Raw genomic sequence first — 17,526 nt, 5'->3', positions numbered from 1 at the left:
ATATATATATATATATATATATATATATATATATATATACATATACACACACACACATACACACACACACACATATATATGGTTGAAAATCGTTTTTACTGTCAAATAATGCAAAGAGTACGCGACACGTGTTTCACCCTAATTCTGGGCTCATCAGGCGTACACACTGCACTCCCTCTCGGGAATCGAACGTCAGACGCCAGCGCTAGAGGCGAAGCCCCTAACGTTGCGCCACGGCATATGGTTCATTCATTTGACAGCATGTAGATCGGGGTAATTACATTTACGGTATTTGTAGTCTGAATCACAATCTGATTGTATGGGTGGTTACCTACCAGGTAACGCTTGTGGTTGGTCGGCAAGTCGGCTAACATCCGCCACGGTGCCCTCTTTCAGTTGCGAGAAGCAGATCATAGAATGGTTGAAAATAGTTTTACTGTCAAATAATGCAAAGAGTACGCAACACGTGATCTCTCTCTCTCTCTCTCTCTTACATATAGATATATATATATATATATACACACACACACACACATATATACACACACACACACATATATACACACACACACACATATATATATAAATATATATACATATATATACATACATATATATATATATATATATATATATATATATATATATATATTATATACACACACACATACATACATACATACATACACACACACACACATACAGTGCATCATTTTTTCCACATTTTGTTATGTTACAGCCTCATTTCAAAATGGATTAAATTCATTTTTTTCCTCAGAATTCTACACACAACACCCTATAATCCATCCATCCATCCATCCATTTCCCAACCCGCTGAATCCGAACACAGGGTCACGGGGGTCTGCTGGAGCCAATCCCAGCCAACACAGGGCACAAGGCAGGGAACCAATCCTGGGCAGGGTGCCAACCCACCGCAAACACCCTATAATGACAACTTGAAAAAAGTTTACTTGAGGTTTTTGCAAATTTATTAAAAATAAAAAAACTGAGAAATCACATGTACAAGCAGTGGAAGGACAGGGAAATCGATCCCTCCTCCGGTCAGCCTCGCTCCCTTTTCGTATCAAAGTCACGCCTTAATTTCGGACCTGATTTAACACTAGAACAAAAACAGGACCTAGAGATGGCTATCCTGTCCGTCCCAATAACTCGTTCACTACTTCCGGTACTGACTACGCTGATTGAACATGACATCATCACTGACCCAGGGGTGATTGTCAGAGAAAGACCCTACAGGCTCCCGGAGGCAAAGAAGACGGAAGTAGAGTTGGAAATTAGATGAATGCTAGAATTAGGGGTTATTGAAGAAAGTTATAGCCCCTGGTCTAGTCCAATTGTCTTAGTTCCTACGCCCAATGCGTCATGGAGGTTTTGTAATGACTCCCGACGACTTAATCAGGTCTCTAAATCTGATGCGTATCCAATGCTGCGAGTGGATGATCTACTTGATCGGCTACGTAACGCCCAATATATATATGTCACTGTATGCTAACACGTCAGTGAGTTCATTAGCTCTTACTTTTATACATTAGTAAAAGTATCTACAGGAAAACATCACACAATGGTTTATACATTTATTCTAAACTAGGACCCGTGTACTTCGCTGCACATATAAATGGATTAAATTGAGTTTCAATGATAAATGAATTTTACTTTATTAAATTTCTCAAAATATTTAAACTAAAGTTTCTTTATATTCCTCGTTTTTAGATTGTTCTGGAGGAGCAAAAATGTAGAAATTGTCCCTCTGACTGACTCTTGAACATGCCAAACAAAACTGGCCGTGCGAAAAGCAAGACATGTGCAAATCAACACCAGCAACCAATAAGCCCGGGAAAGGTGTACTTCCGCCACACCCAGGAATATGGACGTCGATCCTTCCAGGGACACCCAGAGTGCTTCCGAGTGCTCTCCTGTCACTTCCGCCACACCAGGAAGTGTCATCAGGCAGAGCACCTGGAGCTCATCCAGGCAAGAATAAAAGGGGCCGTCTCCCTCCAATCAGTGAGCTGGAGTCGGGAGTGGGAGCAGGACAAAGCTCCCGTGGAGAGAAGAAAAGCGGCCCAGGGACAGTGAGAGAAAGGCCCAGTATAACGGTGATTGGTGCAAGGAGAACAGTGTGCTGTGCGGGACTGTGTTGTGTTGGTATTGAAAGAGCAGAAAATAAACATGAGTTTTATAAAGATGCGATGTCTGTCTGATGGTGTCCGGGCAAGTCTCACACCAGGTAAAGTTTCTTGGCCAGTTCTTCAACAGAGTTGACCAAGTTTCCAAGAATGTTTGTAATTTCAATATCTCCATTAGAAGTCTCTTATATTGTCTGTTGCCTATTTTCAAAAGCAATTGTGAAAATGCACCAATTAAACAATCTCCCTTCAACTGAACTCTCATAATAATCTTAAGTGTTAATTTGTGAATTTTGCTCCATATAAAGGATGACTTTATGAATGCTCTCACCTCATCTGGCCATGGTACCCCTTTGAATTACTCGAAGAGTTTGTCGAAAATTGCCTGAAAACAGAACAGTCACTCCGCCCATTAAATTTTCATTGTCTCCTAAATCCTTAAGCGTTCTGTTCAGAGCTTCTATTCCCCCTTTGTGGGAAATAGTACACATCCCAAATAATAACCACGCAATCTTTTAAAAGTTGAGCTAGAGGAGTCCCTTTCTTGACAATACACACGGGAGTTTCACTGTAAGTTAGGTTTAATGGCAACTTAAAAGCTGAATGAGCGGTCCCCAACCAAGAAATAAAGTGGCAACAATGCCAGAGGATGCTACAGCTATTGCAATTTTATAATCTGACCTAACTTTAGCCAATATTAAATCAATGATAAAGGTTTTACCTGATGCCCCTGGTGCAGGGATCAGCAATGTGCGGCTCTTTGACTGCGTGGCTGCGGCTCTTCCCAGAACGATAGCCGCATTCACATTTTCAGGGTCTTAACATATTATTTTAACATATCCATCCATCCTCCAACCCGCTATATCCTAACTACAGGGTCACGGGGGTCTGCTGGAGCTAATCCCAGCCAACACAGGGCGCAAGGCAGGAAACAAACCCTGGGCAGGGCGCCAGACCACCGCATTATTTTAACATATTACTTGTTTAATTCTGCCTTTCACTGTGTATGATGGGATTATAGGGGATTGGTTGTTATATTAATCTGCTTCTGTATGATTATTTGCATTGTGTTTATTTTAATGCTTCTTTGTACAGCACTTCTGTTGTTTTAAATTTGCTTTTATAAATAAATAACCTAATATAAAATAATCTACATTTTTTGATAATACTTTCATAAAGATAAATAATTTATTTATGGGTTAATATTATTTTTCATTTAGCTATTTTTTTAGCTATATGTGATCAGGTGGTCCATCGCATGTCTCTGTTGCATTTAACCTCTTAACTACATAATCTGCATCTTCCTCAACAATTCTGTTTGACGAGATTACATCTTTGGTCAAATCATATGCTCTCCAGAGTGTTCTTCAATATCCGTGATTGGATGTACACTTCAACATTTATTGGGATTCCTAATTCTTTCTTATAGTTTTTGTGGTTGATAGTCATCATGCCCTCCCAGGTCTTCGTAAAAATTATTATATTTTCTCCTATTTACATATTATAGCCAGTCGAGTTCCGAGTGGTGAGTATATTTTGCACTGTTCGCTCAGCACAGTTAAAGTAGTGAAGTTTAGAGTGAAGGGCAGATGACTGCAGAGCTGAATGAACTTTACTCAAGAAAGGGGGGAGTGAGGGTGAAGACCATCACTACAAAACTGAATAATGTTGTAGTATTAGTCCCACCTTTGTGCTGTTAAGCGTCCAAGTGATTTTAAACTAAAACACAAAACTCTTCTAACAAGTCTAATTTGCAATGAACAGTTAATCAATAATGCAATGAACATTTAATCAATAACAAAAAAAAAATCAAACCTCCAACATCACACTTTTAACAAACCTTGACACATTTGCAAAAAAAAAAAAAAATCATTGGGAGAAGAAAGAAAAAAGTGCGACAGAATTACAGCAAAATATGCAACAATCAGCAAGTTTTGCTGTTTTTAGTTAGATTGCAAAGCATAGAAATCCTTGCACAGATGGAGACGTGCTTTTTATATTTGGCCGAACATCTCTACTCTGATTTTAGAAATAAAGAAGATATTATTAAAAGATGAAAGACACTCCACTATCTGCAAAATACTGTTCACGACAGAATCATTAAGATGGGAAAGAATGTGACAGATCATCAGATTAATGACATAAAATTGGCATCTGTATTTTCTTTGGCATGTGATGAGTTGTGACGTGAAGGAAATTCAGGGACGGTATATTTTCAATAAAGGTCTCCATGAATAATTACTGGCTATCTCTTAAAGGACAAGATAGGTGAAGATATCTCTGCAGCAATTTTGGAATTTTCAGCTGTTAGGGAAATTGACATCAATAAACTGGTATTTATTACTACAGATGGAGCACCCAGTATTGAAGGGCAAAAATAAAGGCTTTGTTACCCTCTTCAAACAAAACTACTTTTGTTTACAGAAGATTTGAAAAGTGGAAATCTGTTTCATTTTGAAACTTTAAAAAACTATCTGGAAACTACTGGATGTGTCATTGATACAAAGTTATTTCTAGCAACTATTACAAAAATGCATGATTCATTTACTGGTCGCTTCAAAGATTTCAAAGATGAAAAGTCCACTCTGTCGTTCTTGCCAAATGCCAATCGAATGAATTTTTCACTATTTCCAACAATTGACAGAGCTCAGTTTGAACTACAACTAACAGACTTGAAAAATCAAAGATTTGTGGTCTTCAAAATTTACATCTTTACAAGTGGAACTAGAAAATCTGGAAAAAGAAAAGAAAAGGTGACTTTAGCCATGAATTACAAATGAACAGAATTTTCCAATTGTTGAAAGGAGGACCAACTGATTTTCAAAATGTGGAGCAGCCTTCCAGACTGTTATTATCAACTCAAAATAGTTGTGTTTCAAATTTTTATGATTTTTGGGTAAACTTAATCTTGTGAGCCGATATTCTCCAACATGAATGATATTAAATGTAAGCTAAGAAGTCAGCTTAATGATGTAACCTTGGAAACATGTTTAAAACTGAAGACTTCCAACTACTCACCAGACATGAAACAACTCTGTGGAAATGCAGTGTCAGAAGTCCCATTAAATTGTTTTTCTTTATTTCCTATAAGTACTTGAAATTTTGTTTTTGTGTTAAATGCGCATATACCCATATCACGTTAAGTAATCATATATCAAAAACCCTTCTTTAAATATTGTGGCTCTTTGTAACTCTTGGGTCAAACATTTAGGATAAAATGGCTGTTTGCTTTAAAAAGGTTGCCGACCCCTGCCCTGGTGCATCCAGAAAGAATATTTTCCCCTGATTCTTGTATACACTTTCCAGAATTTCATTGTAAACTTCTTCTGATCGTTCACTAAACTGAAGTGAATAATGTGATTCGTGTCCTCTGTCTGAGCATCCAAAGAGCACAAGACTAAACAAGCCAAGCGATGAACCAGGTGCCCATATATGGCTTACTGCAATGGGAGCATTGGGCCATAATCCCACCACCTCTTTGAAGTGCTGAGAATGATTTTAGTGAAAGTATATTTTATGCCAGTCAGTCTGGCCATGTGACGACACACGAAGTGCATTCCAGCCCAATGATTCCATAGGCCTTGGGTGTAGGCTAATGGCATTGTCCATGGTTTGCGGAGATGCGGTCATGGACATCTTCTTCTTAATAGTGAATTACTTCTTCTTTATTATGTGTTAAATTAAATAAGCATACATACTAAACTCATGCCAAATTTCAAGTTTCTAACATATTTGTAAATAGGCTAATTTAATACCCACCAAATTCAGGGTTCCTAGGGGACTTATCATGAATTTTGGACTTTTATCACCATAAAGGTGATAGCAATACACAGAAATTGCAAAATTTCAACTTTACAACTCATTTGGAAGTTGGTTTTCAAAACCAGACACTTTCAGTCAAAGTAAAAAGTATGTGAACCCCTATCTATATTTATGTCTAATTCCCATATAAAACATGGTCGTATCTTCATTTCAGTCACAAACACAGTCTCCTATAACTAAAGATGCACACATTTTCAGAGAATTTTTGACCATATTGAACAAATAAATCAAACTGTGAAACTGAAGGTTGGAAAAAGTAAGTGAACCTTAAGCTAATGACTTTTGAAAAGCTCATTGCAGTCAGAATTTAGCACACCTGCAGTCCATTTAATGAAACGAATTCAGAGGTGTGGCCTAAAATGACTTCGATTGATAAAAAACACTATAAAGTTTGAGTTTTTGACAAGAAGCATATCCAGATGGGAATCATGCCTCACACAAAAGAGCTGTCCGAAGAGCTACGATTGAGAATTGTTAATCTAAATAAGGCTGGAAAGGGTTATAAAGTCATCTCAAAGATTTTAGATATTCATCAGTCTACTCTTTGGCAAGTTGTCTATAAATGGAGACAATTTGGTATTGTGGCTACTCTGCCTAGAAGTGGGTGCCATGCCAAGATGACCCCAAGAGCACAATGCAAAGTCAGCAATGAGGTAAAGAAGAACCCTAGAGTGGCAGCAAAGGACTTGAAGAAGTCATTAGAACTGGCTAACACCTCTGTTCATGAGTCAACTATATGCAAAACATTGAACAAGAAAGGAGTCCATGGCAGGACACCAAGAAGGAAGCCAACGTTATCAAAAAAGAACATTGCTGAACCCCTGGAATTTGCGAAAGAGCACTTGGACACTCCAAAACAGTACTGGGAAAATGTTTTGTGGAGTGATGAAACCAAAATTGAACTATTTGGGAGGAACAAGTAGAACTTCATTTGGCGTAAAAAGGGCACTGCATATCAACATCAAAACATTATCCTTACAGTAAAGTATAGTGGAGGGAACATCATGATTTGGGCCTGCTTTCCTGCATCAGGGCCTGGACAGCTTGACATCATTGACGGGAAAATGAATTCACAAGTTTATCAATAAATTCTCCAGGATAATGTGAGGGTGTCTGTCTGTCAACTTAAGCTCAGAAGAGGCTGGGTGATGCAACAGGACACTGACCCCAAACATCGCAGCAAACCCACAGCACAATGGCTTCAGAAGAACAAACTCCACCTTTTGGAGTGGCCCAGTCAGAGCCCAGATCTCAGTCCTACTGAGATGCTGTGGAATGACTTAAAGAGAGCCATACACAGAAGACAACCAAAGAATATGGAAGAGTTAAGGCAGTTCTGGAGGGAAGAATGGGCTAAAATTCCCCCCACACGATGTGCAGGTCTGATCTGCAGTTAAAGGAAGCGCCTGGTTGAGGTCATTGCTGCCAAAGGAGGGTCAACCAGTTATTAAACCCCAAGGTTCACTTACTTTATCCAATACAACTGTGAATGTTGAATGCGTCTGTAAAATAAACACATGGAGTAGAATTTTTTGTGTGTCATTGGCTTAAACTCATTGTGTATATCAGTACCTGCGACTTTGATGAAGATCAGATCACTTTTTATGACCAATTCATGCAGTAAACCAGATAATTCCAAAGGGTTCACATACTTTTAACTTTGACTGTACATACATACATACATACACACACTTAGGTCCATAAATATTTGAACAGAGACAACTTTTTTCTAATTTTGGTTCTGTACATTACCACAATGAATTTTAAATGAAACAACTCAGATACAGTTGAAGTGCAGACTTTCAGCTTTAATTCAGTGGGGTGAACAAAACGATTACATAAAAATGTGAGGCAACTAAAGCATTTTTTTAACATAATCCCTTCATTTCAGGGGCTCAAAAGTAATTGGACAAATTAAATAACTGGAAAATAAAATGTTCATTTCTAATACCTGGTTGAAAACCCTTTGCTGGCAATGACAGCCTGAAGTCTCATGGACATCACCACATGCTGGGTTTCCTCCTTTTTAATGCTCTGCCAGGCCATTACTGCAGCGGATTTCAGTTGCTGTTTGTTTGTGGGCCTTTCTGTCTGAAGTTTAGTCTTCAACAAGTGAAATGCATGCTCAATTGGATTAAGATCAGGTGACTGACTTGGCCATTCAAGAACTTTCCACTTCTTTGCTTTAATAAACTCCTGGGTTGCTTTGGCTGTATGCTTTGGGTCATTGTCCATCTGTATCACGAAACACCGCCCAATCAATTTGACTGCATTTAGCTGGATTTGAGCAGTCAGTATGTCTCTGAACACCTCAGAATTCATTCGGCTGCTTCTGTCCCGTGTCACATCATCAATAAACACTAGTGCCCCAGTGCCACTGGCAGCCACGCACGCCCAAGCCATCACACTGATCCACCGTGTTTTACAGATGATGTGGTATGCTTTGGATAATAAGCTGTTCCACTGCCTTCTCCATACTTTTTTCTTGCCATCATTCTGGTAGAAGTTGATCTTGATTTCATCTGTCCAAAGAATGTTTTTCCAGAACTGTGCTGGCTTTTTTAAATGTTCTTTAGCAAAGTCCAATCTAGTCTTTCTATTCTCGAGGCTTATGAGTGGCTTGCACTTGCACCCTCTGTATTTACTTTCATGCAGTCCTCTCTTTATGGTAGACTTGATTATCGATACACCTACCTCCTGGAGAGTGTTGTTCACTTGGTTGGCTGTTGTGAAGGGGTTTCTCTTCACCATGGAAATGATTCTGTGATCATCCACCACTGTTGTCTTCCGTGGATGTCCAGTTCTTTTTGCGTTGCTGAGTTCAACAGTGCTTGCTTTCTTTCTCAGAATGTACCACAACTGCAGATTTTGCCACTCATGATATTGTAGCAATTTCTCGGATAGGTTTTTTCTGTTTTCGCAGCTTAAGGATGGCTTCTTTCACCTGCATGGAGAGCTCCTTTGACCGCATGTTGTCTGTTCACAGCAAAATCTTCCACATGCAAGCACCACACCTCAAATCAACTCCAGGCCTTTTATCTGCTTAATTGATAATGACATAACGACAGACTTGCCCACACCTTTTCAACCAGGTATTAGAAATGAACATTTTATTTCCAGTTATTTAATTTGTCCAATTACTTTTGAGCCCCTGAAATGAAGGGATTGTGTTAAAAAAATGCTTTAGTTGCCTCACATTTTTATGCAATTGTTTTGTTCACCCCACTGAATTAAAGCTGAAAGTCTGCACTTCAACTGCATCTGAGTTGTTTCATTTACAATTCATTGTGGTAATGTACAGAACCAAAATTAGAAAAAAGTTGTCTCTGTCCAAATATTTATGGACCTAACTGTACATACATACATACAGCTAATTAGTACAGATACATTTTAAGTGTCACCTTGAACATGTTAAGAACATTTGACAAGCTTGTCCAAACTTCTGTCATTAATTTTGAGAATGTAACAGTAGTTGAAATTAATACCTTATTCATATATATTATAATATTCTATATTATTCAATTTTTTCTTTTATAATCCAACACATTAATCTTTTACTGAAAGAAAATTAAGACTTTAGTGGAGGCAGCACAGCTAAATTTTCCTTTCTTCATTCAAAAATTAGTTTTTATAACAAAGTAATGCACATTTCAGTTTAAGTGTTCTATATTTTTGTTATGTTTCTTTAAGTTACTATATTACTACACGATTACATGACTACATATATGAGCACATAAGATCAAAACACAATCAAAAAGAGCAGGAGAACTACATTTTTATTTTAGCTTCAAGGGAACAAGACAGGACCTTTCGTTATCCATGTAGCTAAACATTTATAATAATTAAGTAAATACCTATATACAGTAAAATTAAATATAAATGGGAATTTACAAAGAATGGCTTTCACACTGAGAATGTCTCAGCCATAAGCTTTACCACTGTTTGGAAATCTGGTGCAACTTTTGTGATTATACTCAGCCTAACTGCTCACTGAATCAGCAGCAATTTTAAAATTCAGAAAGCAGTTTGTGCTCTGAATGACCTGCTAGGTGTGGCATTGAAAAGAATGTTTGAAACATAAATAATATCTCAAGAGAATCTTCACATAGTACTCTGAGACAACATATATTGCACAATATTACAAAGACAAACAGAGGAATATGGGATCCAAAGTTTGCCATATACGGCGAACACTTTAAAGCATGATGTGAATGACAGTGAAGTATCCCATTACCAGAAAGATAGCTGGTCGTTTCAAACATTCTCAATTAGCCAACTTTCATCTCAAAACCATACAAACACAGCTATTCAGTTAAAAATGCTTCAACAAGACACTACTGCTGAAAATCTTGTTGGAGCTGACAGCCTCTGGGTAATTCTGTCGATTTTGAGTTAGCCGTGACTCTAACTCTAGTGGAGGTTGATTAACAACATACAGTGGGGCAAAAAAGTATTTAGTCAGCCACCAATTGTGCAAGTTCTCCCAGTTAAAACGATGAGAGAGGCCTGTAATTTTCATCATAGGTATACCTCAACTATGAGAGACAAAATGAGAAAAAAAAATCCAGAAAATCACATTGTCTGATTTTTGAAGAATTTATTTGCAAATTCATCTAATGTTCATCTCAATACTTTGTTATATACCCTTTGTTGGCAATGACAGAGGTGAAACGTTTTCTGTAAGTCTTCACAAGGTTTTCACACACTGTTGCTGGTATTTTGGCCTATTCCTCCATGCAGATCTCCTCTAGAGCAGTGATGTTTTGGGGCTGTCGCTGGGCAACACGGACTTTCAACTCCCTCTAAAGATTTTCTATGGGGTTGATATCTGGAGATCTAGGCCACTCCAGGACCTTGAAATGCTTCTTACGAAGCCACTCCTTCGTTACCTGGGCGATGTGTTTGGGATCATTGTCATGCTGAAAGACCCAGCAACGTTTCATCTTCAATGCCCTTGCTGACGGAAGGAGGTTTTCACTCAAAATCTGACGATACATGGCCCCATTCATTCTTTCCTTTACACAGATCAGTTGTCCTGGTACCTTTGCAGAAAAACAGCCCCAAAGCATGATGTTTCCACCCTCATGCTTTACAGTAGGTATGGTGTTCTTTGGATGCAACTCAGCATTCTTTCTCCTCCAAACACAACGAGTAGAGTTTTTACCAAAAAGTTCTATTTTGGTTTCATCTGACCAATGACATTCTCCCAATCCTCTTCTGGATCATCCAAATGCTCTCTAGCAAACTTCAGACGGGCCTGCACATGTACTGGCACTACAGGATTTGAGTCCCTGGCGGCGTAGTGTGTTACTACTGATGGTAGCCTTTGTTACTTTGGTCTCAGCTCTCTGCAGGTCATTCACTAGGTCCCCCAGTGTGGTTCTGGGATTTTTGCTCACCGTTCTTGTGATCATTTTGACCCCACGGGGTGAGATCTTGCGTGGAGCCCCAGATCGAGGGAGATTATCAGTGATCTTGTATGTCTTTCATTTTCTAATAATTGCTCCCACAGTTGATTTCTTCACACCAGGCTGCTTACCTATTGCAGATTCAGTCTTCCCAGCCTGGTGCAGGTCTACAATTTTGTTTCTGGTGTCTTTTGACAGCTCTTTGGTCTTGGCTATAGTGGAGTTTGGAGTGTGACTGTTTGAGGTTGTGGACAGGTGTCTTTTATATTGATAACGAGTTCAAACAGGTGCCATTAATACAGGTAACGAGTGGAGGACAAAGGAGCCTCTTACAGAAGAAGTTACAGGTCTGTGAGAGCCAGAAATCTTGCTTGTTTGTAGGTGACCAAATACTTATTTTCCACCATAATTTGCAAATAAATTCTTTAAAATCATACAATGTGATTTTCTGGATTTTTTTTCTCATTTTGTCTCTCATAGTTGAGGTATACCTATGATGAAAATTACAGGCCTCTCTCATCTTTTTAAGTGGGAGAACTTGCACAATTGGTGGCTGACTAAATACTTTTTTGCCCCACTGTAATCAAGCTCCTCATTCTCTATGAACAAATGAGAGAGTAACTTGCCAATCTGAAGCCTTGGTATCTAATGAGGTCATCTCAGTTAATACACTAAAATGACTATTAACTAAGAGTGCTCGCTCAACTTCAGAATGAAAACCAGCAAAAGCACTCTCTTTGAGACTGTAAACAGTAGTTTTTATTTTGTTTGAAGAAAATAATATTCCATATGATCAAGTCTAATTTATTCAATAAAGAAGATAACATTACATACAATAACATCAAACTTAATAAAACAGAATTCAAACCCCACCTGAGAGAAATACAGGGGAGCCAAAAGCTAGAGCAACTCTTTAACACTAGAAATACCAGAGTCTACGAAAAAACTCGTAGATCCGGCCCACCTTAAAACCATTCTCAGCTCTCTTTTGTCTTCTAAATGTGCCAATTAACACAAGCAGCCGGCTATTCCATCCCCCACCGGCGCAGAACGTTCATGACGTTTTCCCAGCTCATGCCTTGTTTGATTATCTGGGTGTGACTGAAGTGCTAGAGTGGAAATAATAGATTGCTATTTGGAACACACGCAGTTCATGTGTGTTCCGTTTCTACAGTAATCTGTGTAAACACATTTTTAAAACAGAAACGTTTTTTCATATTTTAGTAGTAAATGACAAAATGTAGGCATAAACTATATAATGTATGAAGCCTGAAGTCCAAAGATCAAATAAACACTTTCACAAAAGGTTCAAGGATGATACAACAGCTTCTGTTGGCGTAGCGGTAAGATTTGATGACTTGTAATCAAGAGTCCCCGGTTCGATACTCACTCCTATATTTGCCGTTTTCAGTAGTGAGCTCCTCTTTTTGTTAATATTATACAGTACACACATACATATGGTTTGCGTCTGTAACAAACGGTGTGCATTTATAGGACTTGTAAAAGTTACCTTTTATTTACTTTTATTCTCTCTAAATCACGATCACGATACATACTACCGCCTGGAGATGTGAGTGGTGCTTTGAGACAATGGAACTGGACATTCTCTCATCTGGAGGGATAAAAGCTGACACACAAACGCTGGCGAATCTGCCTTCTTCGTATCTCACCGTCACTTGATTTTTTTTTATTCAGTTTTATTGAGTGTTCCTGCTCATGCTGAATTAGTGTGCACCTTATGGTGTATGATGTCAAAAAAACAAAAAAACACAGAAGTAGGTATATATGATATTTGGAATTATTCGTTTTATTACCTGTATAGTACATTTCGGAAAACTCTGTGGCACGGATGCAACATTATTCATATTATTCATATTCATTCGCATAACATCTTGCGGTTTGTAATCAGTGACTGTGTGTTTTTTTTTCCCGATCTTGCCAGTCCCCACATGTTGCTGTATGCTGTTTCTTTTGTACTCCAGGACATGCAGAGGATAGAATAGTACAGAGCAGTAAGTTCAGCGCAATATGCAATCATCAGATTCAAATGTTAACTGTTCACACACACGCAAAGATAGTCTTTCTTACATTTACAACGTGTGTACCTGTTACAATGTACACGCTTCTCTCTATGCTGTGGTTCCTATTACACACCTGAAAGAAAGAGACAATATATGTGAAAACATCATTGCACTAATGCAATATTATTTGAAAACGAACAGCGTCAGATCAGGTGTGGATTTATGTTGCCGCTATTACTGAAAGAAAAAAAGATGAACATGTGCGTTGATCCTGCAGCACTGAATAAGCTCACACGCTCTAACATCCCATTCCCCCCCACCGTCGCTCCCCCGATCTTACTCTAGGAAACAGCGCAAGTACAGACGCAAACCAAGTGTGATCAAGAGTCCCCGGTTCGATCCCCACTCACTCCTATATTTGCCGTTTTCAGTAGTAAGCTGCTCTTTTTGGGGGGGAGGTTATGGAGCCACATTTTATTCTGTACATGGCTGCCTTCCACTCCTTTTCTGAGATATTAAGTGAAAGATCCTTTCCCACCATACACTAAGGTCTCTGAAAGGAAGAGACTTTAGTATAGTTGTATATATTACTGAGATGTTGTCGGACTGATCGGTATTTCTTCTGGAACAGAAATAGGAGGGAGGCAGGGAGAAGTGGGTAGATTCCTTATAGTAAAGTTTCTGATTTGAAAATAGTGGAAAATTTGTGTTGATGGGAAGTTAAATTTGAAGCGTAATTGTTCATAAGATGCAAAGATATTATCTATATACAATTCTCTAAGTGTTTTAATCCCAGACATTTTCCAAACATTAAAAACTGTGTAGGTTTGAGAGGGTAGAAAAAGGTGATTATCATGTAGAGGTGCAACAGATAAAAACATCTCTGCCGTGAAGTGTTTCCTAAATTGGTTCTATATTCTGAGTGATTGATGGAAATTGGACTATTGTTATACTGATTTGTATTTACTGGGGCATAAAGCAGGGCATACAAAGAAGTAAAGCAGGATTTTATTTCTATTACAGACCAGGCTTGTGCATATTCATCAATCTCTATCAATGTCCAGGTCTTTATACCTTTTATATTTGTAGTACTAGGGTGTTGTACCGTGTTAGCCATTATAAATGTAGAGAAAAGCCAAGCAAAATGACACCTTTTATTGGCTAACTAAAAAGATTACAATATGCAAGCTTTCGAGGCAACTCAGGCCCCTTCTTCAGGCAAGATGTAAGACAGAAACTGGAGTTCCCTATGTTTATATACACACTCTAGGACAAGAAACAACATTGGTAAATATTTAAATGACAAAATTTTAAATGTAAGAAATTAATAGATTCATTCAGGCTAGGGTTAATTTAACAGGAGAGAAAAGAACAATGTATTGTCAAGATCTCTGGATAACTGTCCAACAAAGTCTTTTGAAGTTTGTAATGAGTTTTTTCAAAACAATGTGGGTCTGTAGACAGGTTGTCTGTCATTCTGAGACATGTAAACAATCCTCATATCTGGCCATAAAACTCTTGTCTTTATTCAATCCATGTTGTAAAGTATTAAATTTTAGCATGAGTTTAACTTCCCATTCTTTTCTCTCTTGCTGTGTTTTGAAGTTGCCCAATAGCACTGTGACTTTAAAGTCCTTCTCACAGTGTCCATGGCTGTTGAAGTGGGCCGCCACAGGAACATCTGTGTTGCCATGTTTAATGTGGAATCTGTGTAAATTCATTCTCTGGCGGAGTGTTTGTCTAGTTTCTCCCACATAGAGTGCAGTGTCAGAACATTTCATGCAGAAAATTAGGTAGACTACATTAGATGATCTGCAGGAAAATGATCCCTTTATGTGATGTTCAAGTCGGCAGTGTGGTATAACTATACGGTCTGTATCATAGATGTGGGCACATGTTTTGCATCTTTTCTGTAGGCATGGAGATGTGCCATTTTCTTTTGGTTCACTTAGGGAGCCTCGGACAATTAGTTCTTGAAGGTTTGGTGGTTGTCTGTATGCCAGGAGGGGAGGTTCAGGAAATACATTTTTCAGTGTTTGGTCATTGTTTAGTATTGGCTGAAGTTCTTTTATAATTTTTCAAAGTATTTCAACATGTGGGTTGTAGGTGACAACAAGGGGGATGCGATCCTTGTTGTCTTTGTTTTTTATATTCCAGAAGGTTGTCTCTGGGTATGGCAGTAGCTCTTCTTATTTGAGTGTCAGTTGTTTTGGGGGTGTAACCTTGTCTGATGAAATCTTGTCTGAGCTCCTGCAGTTGTTGATCCCGGTCTGTCGGGTCTGAGTAAATACGATTGTACCGTATTGCTTGGCTGAAAATTATGGAGCGCCTTATATGCTTGGGGTGGAAGCTATCACTTTTCAGGTAGGTCCGTCTGTCTGTCGGTTTGTGAAAAATAGAAGTTACAAGGGTGTTGTCTTTCAGTTGAACGGTGGTGTCAAGGAAGCGGACTTCTGTTTTTGAGTAATTCAGCTTCAGCTTTATGTTGGGGTGAAAACAATTATATTCATTATGAAAATGGAGGAGGTCCTTCTCACTGGCAGTCCAGATTATGAAGATGTCATCTATGTACAACATTGGTTTTACGAAAGACAACACCCTTGTAACTTCTATTTTTCACAAACCGACAGACAGACGGACCTACCTGAAAAGTGATAGCTTCCACCCCAAGCATATAAGGCGCTCCATTATTTTCAGCCAAGCAATACGGTACAATGTTGTTTCTTGTCCTAGAGTGTGTATATAAACATAGGGAACTCCAGTTTCTGTCTTACATCTTGCCTGAAGAAGGGGCCTGAGTTGCCTCGAAAGCCTGCATATTGTAATCTTTTTAGTTAGCCAATAAAAGGTGTCATTTTGCTTGGCTTTTCTCTACATTTATAATGGCTAACACGGTACAACACCCTAGTACTACAAATATAAAAGGTATAAAGACCTGGACATTGATAGAGATTGATGAATATGCACAAGCCTGGTCTGTAATAGAAATAAAATCCTGCTTTACTTCTTTTTAGTTAGCCAATAAAAGGTGTCATTTTGCTTGGCTTTTCTCTACCTTTTATATTTACAACCCAATAATAAAACTGAAAGTTGGGTAGTGCCATGCCACCTTCTGTTTTAGATCTTTGTAGAGTCACCTTCTGAATATGTGGATGTCTCAAATTCCAAATCAATTAGGTTATAATTGAGTCTAGTTTCTTAAAGAACAATTTATTAATGTATATAGGGATTCTCTGAAATAAGAAAAAGTAGCTTAGGAAGTATATTCATCTCGACAGTATTGATTCTCGCTGCTAATATGAGATGGAGGGTAGACCATCTCTTCACATCTTGTTGGATTCTTTCTGTGCTAATAGCAAAAGTGTGTTGAAAAATATCTTTATATTTACTTGTGATGTTTATCACTAGATATTTAAACTGTTAAATAAATGAATAGATGTCCTGTCTAGTAGTGTCAAATTGATTTTGAGTCCAGATATCTTTTGAAATTCTGCTAGCACAGAATAAACAGTAAAGACTACTGATACGGAGGTTTGTGGTTCTGATGTATACAGTACCATATCATCTGCATATAGTGATATTTTCTGTTCAAGTCATTCTCTCATAATACCTTTTATCCCTAATGTTTTTTGAAAGTGAATGGCTAATGGTTTAATGGAAACTGCAAAAACCAATGGTAGTTTGAAATAATGTTTTTAATACAGACAGAGACTTCTGGACTGATATAAAGTAGTTTAATCCATGCATATATTCTATATATTCTATATATATATATATATATTCTCTCTATATATATATATATTCTCTCTCTCTCTATATATATATATATATATATATATATATAGCAAAATACCCACGCTTCGCAGCGGAGAAGTAGTGTGTTAAAGAGGTTATGTGAACATATATATACATAAACATATATACTTATATATACATATCTACATATACACATATCTACATATATATATATATATATATACACATATCTACATATATATATATATATATATATACACACACACATATACACATCCACATATATACATATACCAACATATATATATACACATATATATATACACATACATACATACATACATTATATATACACACACACACACATACAGA

The 17,526-nt window shown here is 37.9% G+C and overlaps 1 protein-coding gene across 1 annotated transcript in view; it reads right to left on the bottom strand.

Moving 5' to 3' along the window:
* setdb1a (SET domain bifurcated histone lysine methyltransferase 1a) overlaps positions 1 to 17,526 on the bottom strand; it is a 222,653-nt gene that overhangs the window by 30,589 nt on the left and 174,538 nt on the right. The window contains 1 exon segment of the mRNA XM_051922587.1: positions 4,856 to 4,880. Within this exon segment, the coding sequence (XP_051778547.1) occupies positions 4,856 to 4,880 (25 nt within the window).

Source organism: Erpetoichthys calabaricus, chromosome 2 (assembly GCF_900747795.2).
Source record: "Erpetoichthys calabaricus chromosome 2, fErpCal1.3, whole genome shotgun sequence".
Classification (NCBI taxonomy): domain Eukaryota; kingdom Metazoa; phylum Chordata; class Cladistia; order Polypteriformes; family Polypteridae; genus Erpetoichthys; species Erpetoichthys calabaricus.
This window is presented reverse-complemented; position numbering and strand designations above follow the sequence as displayed.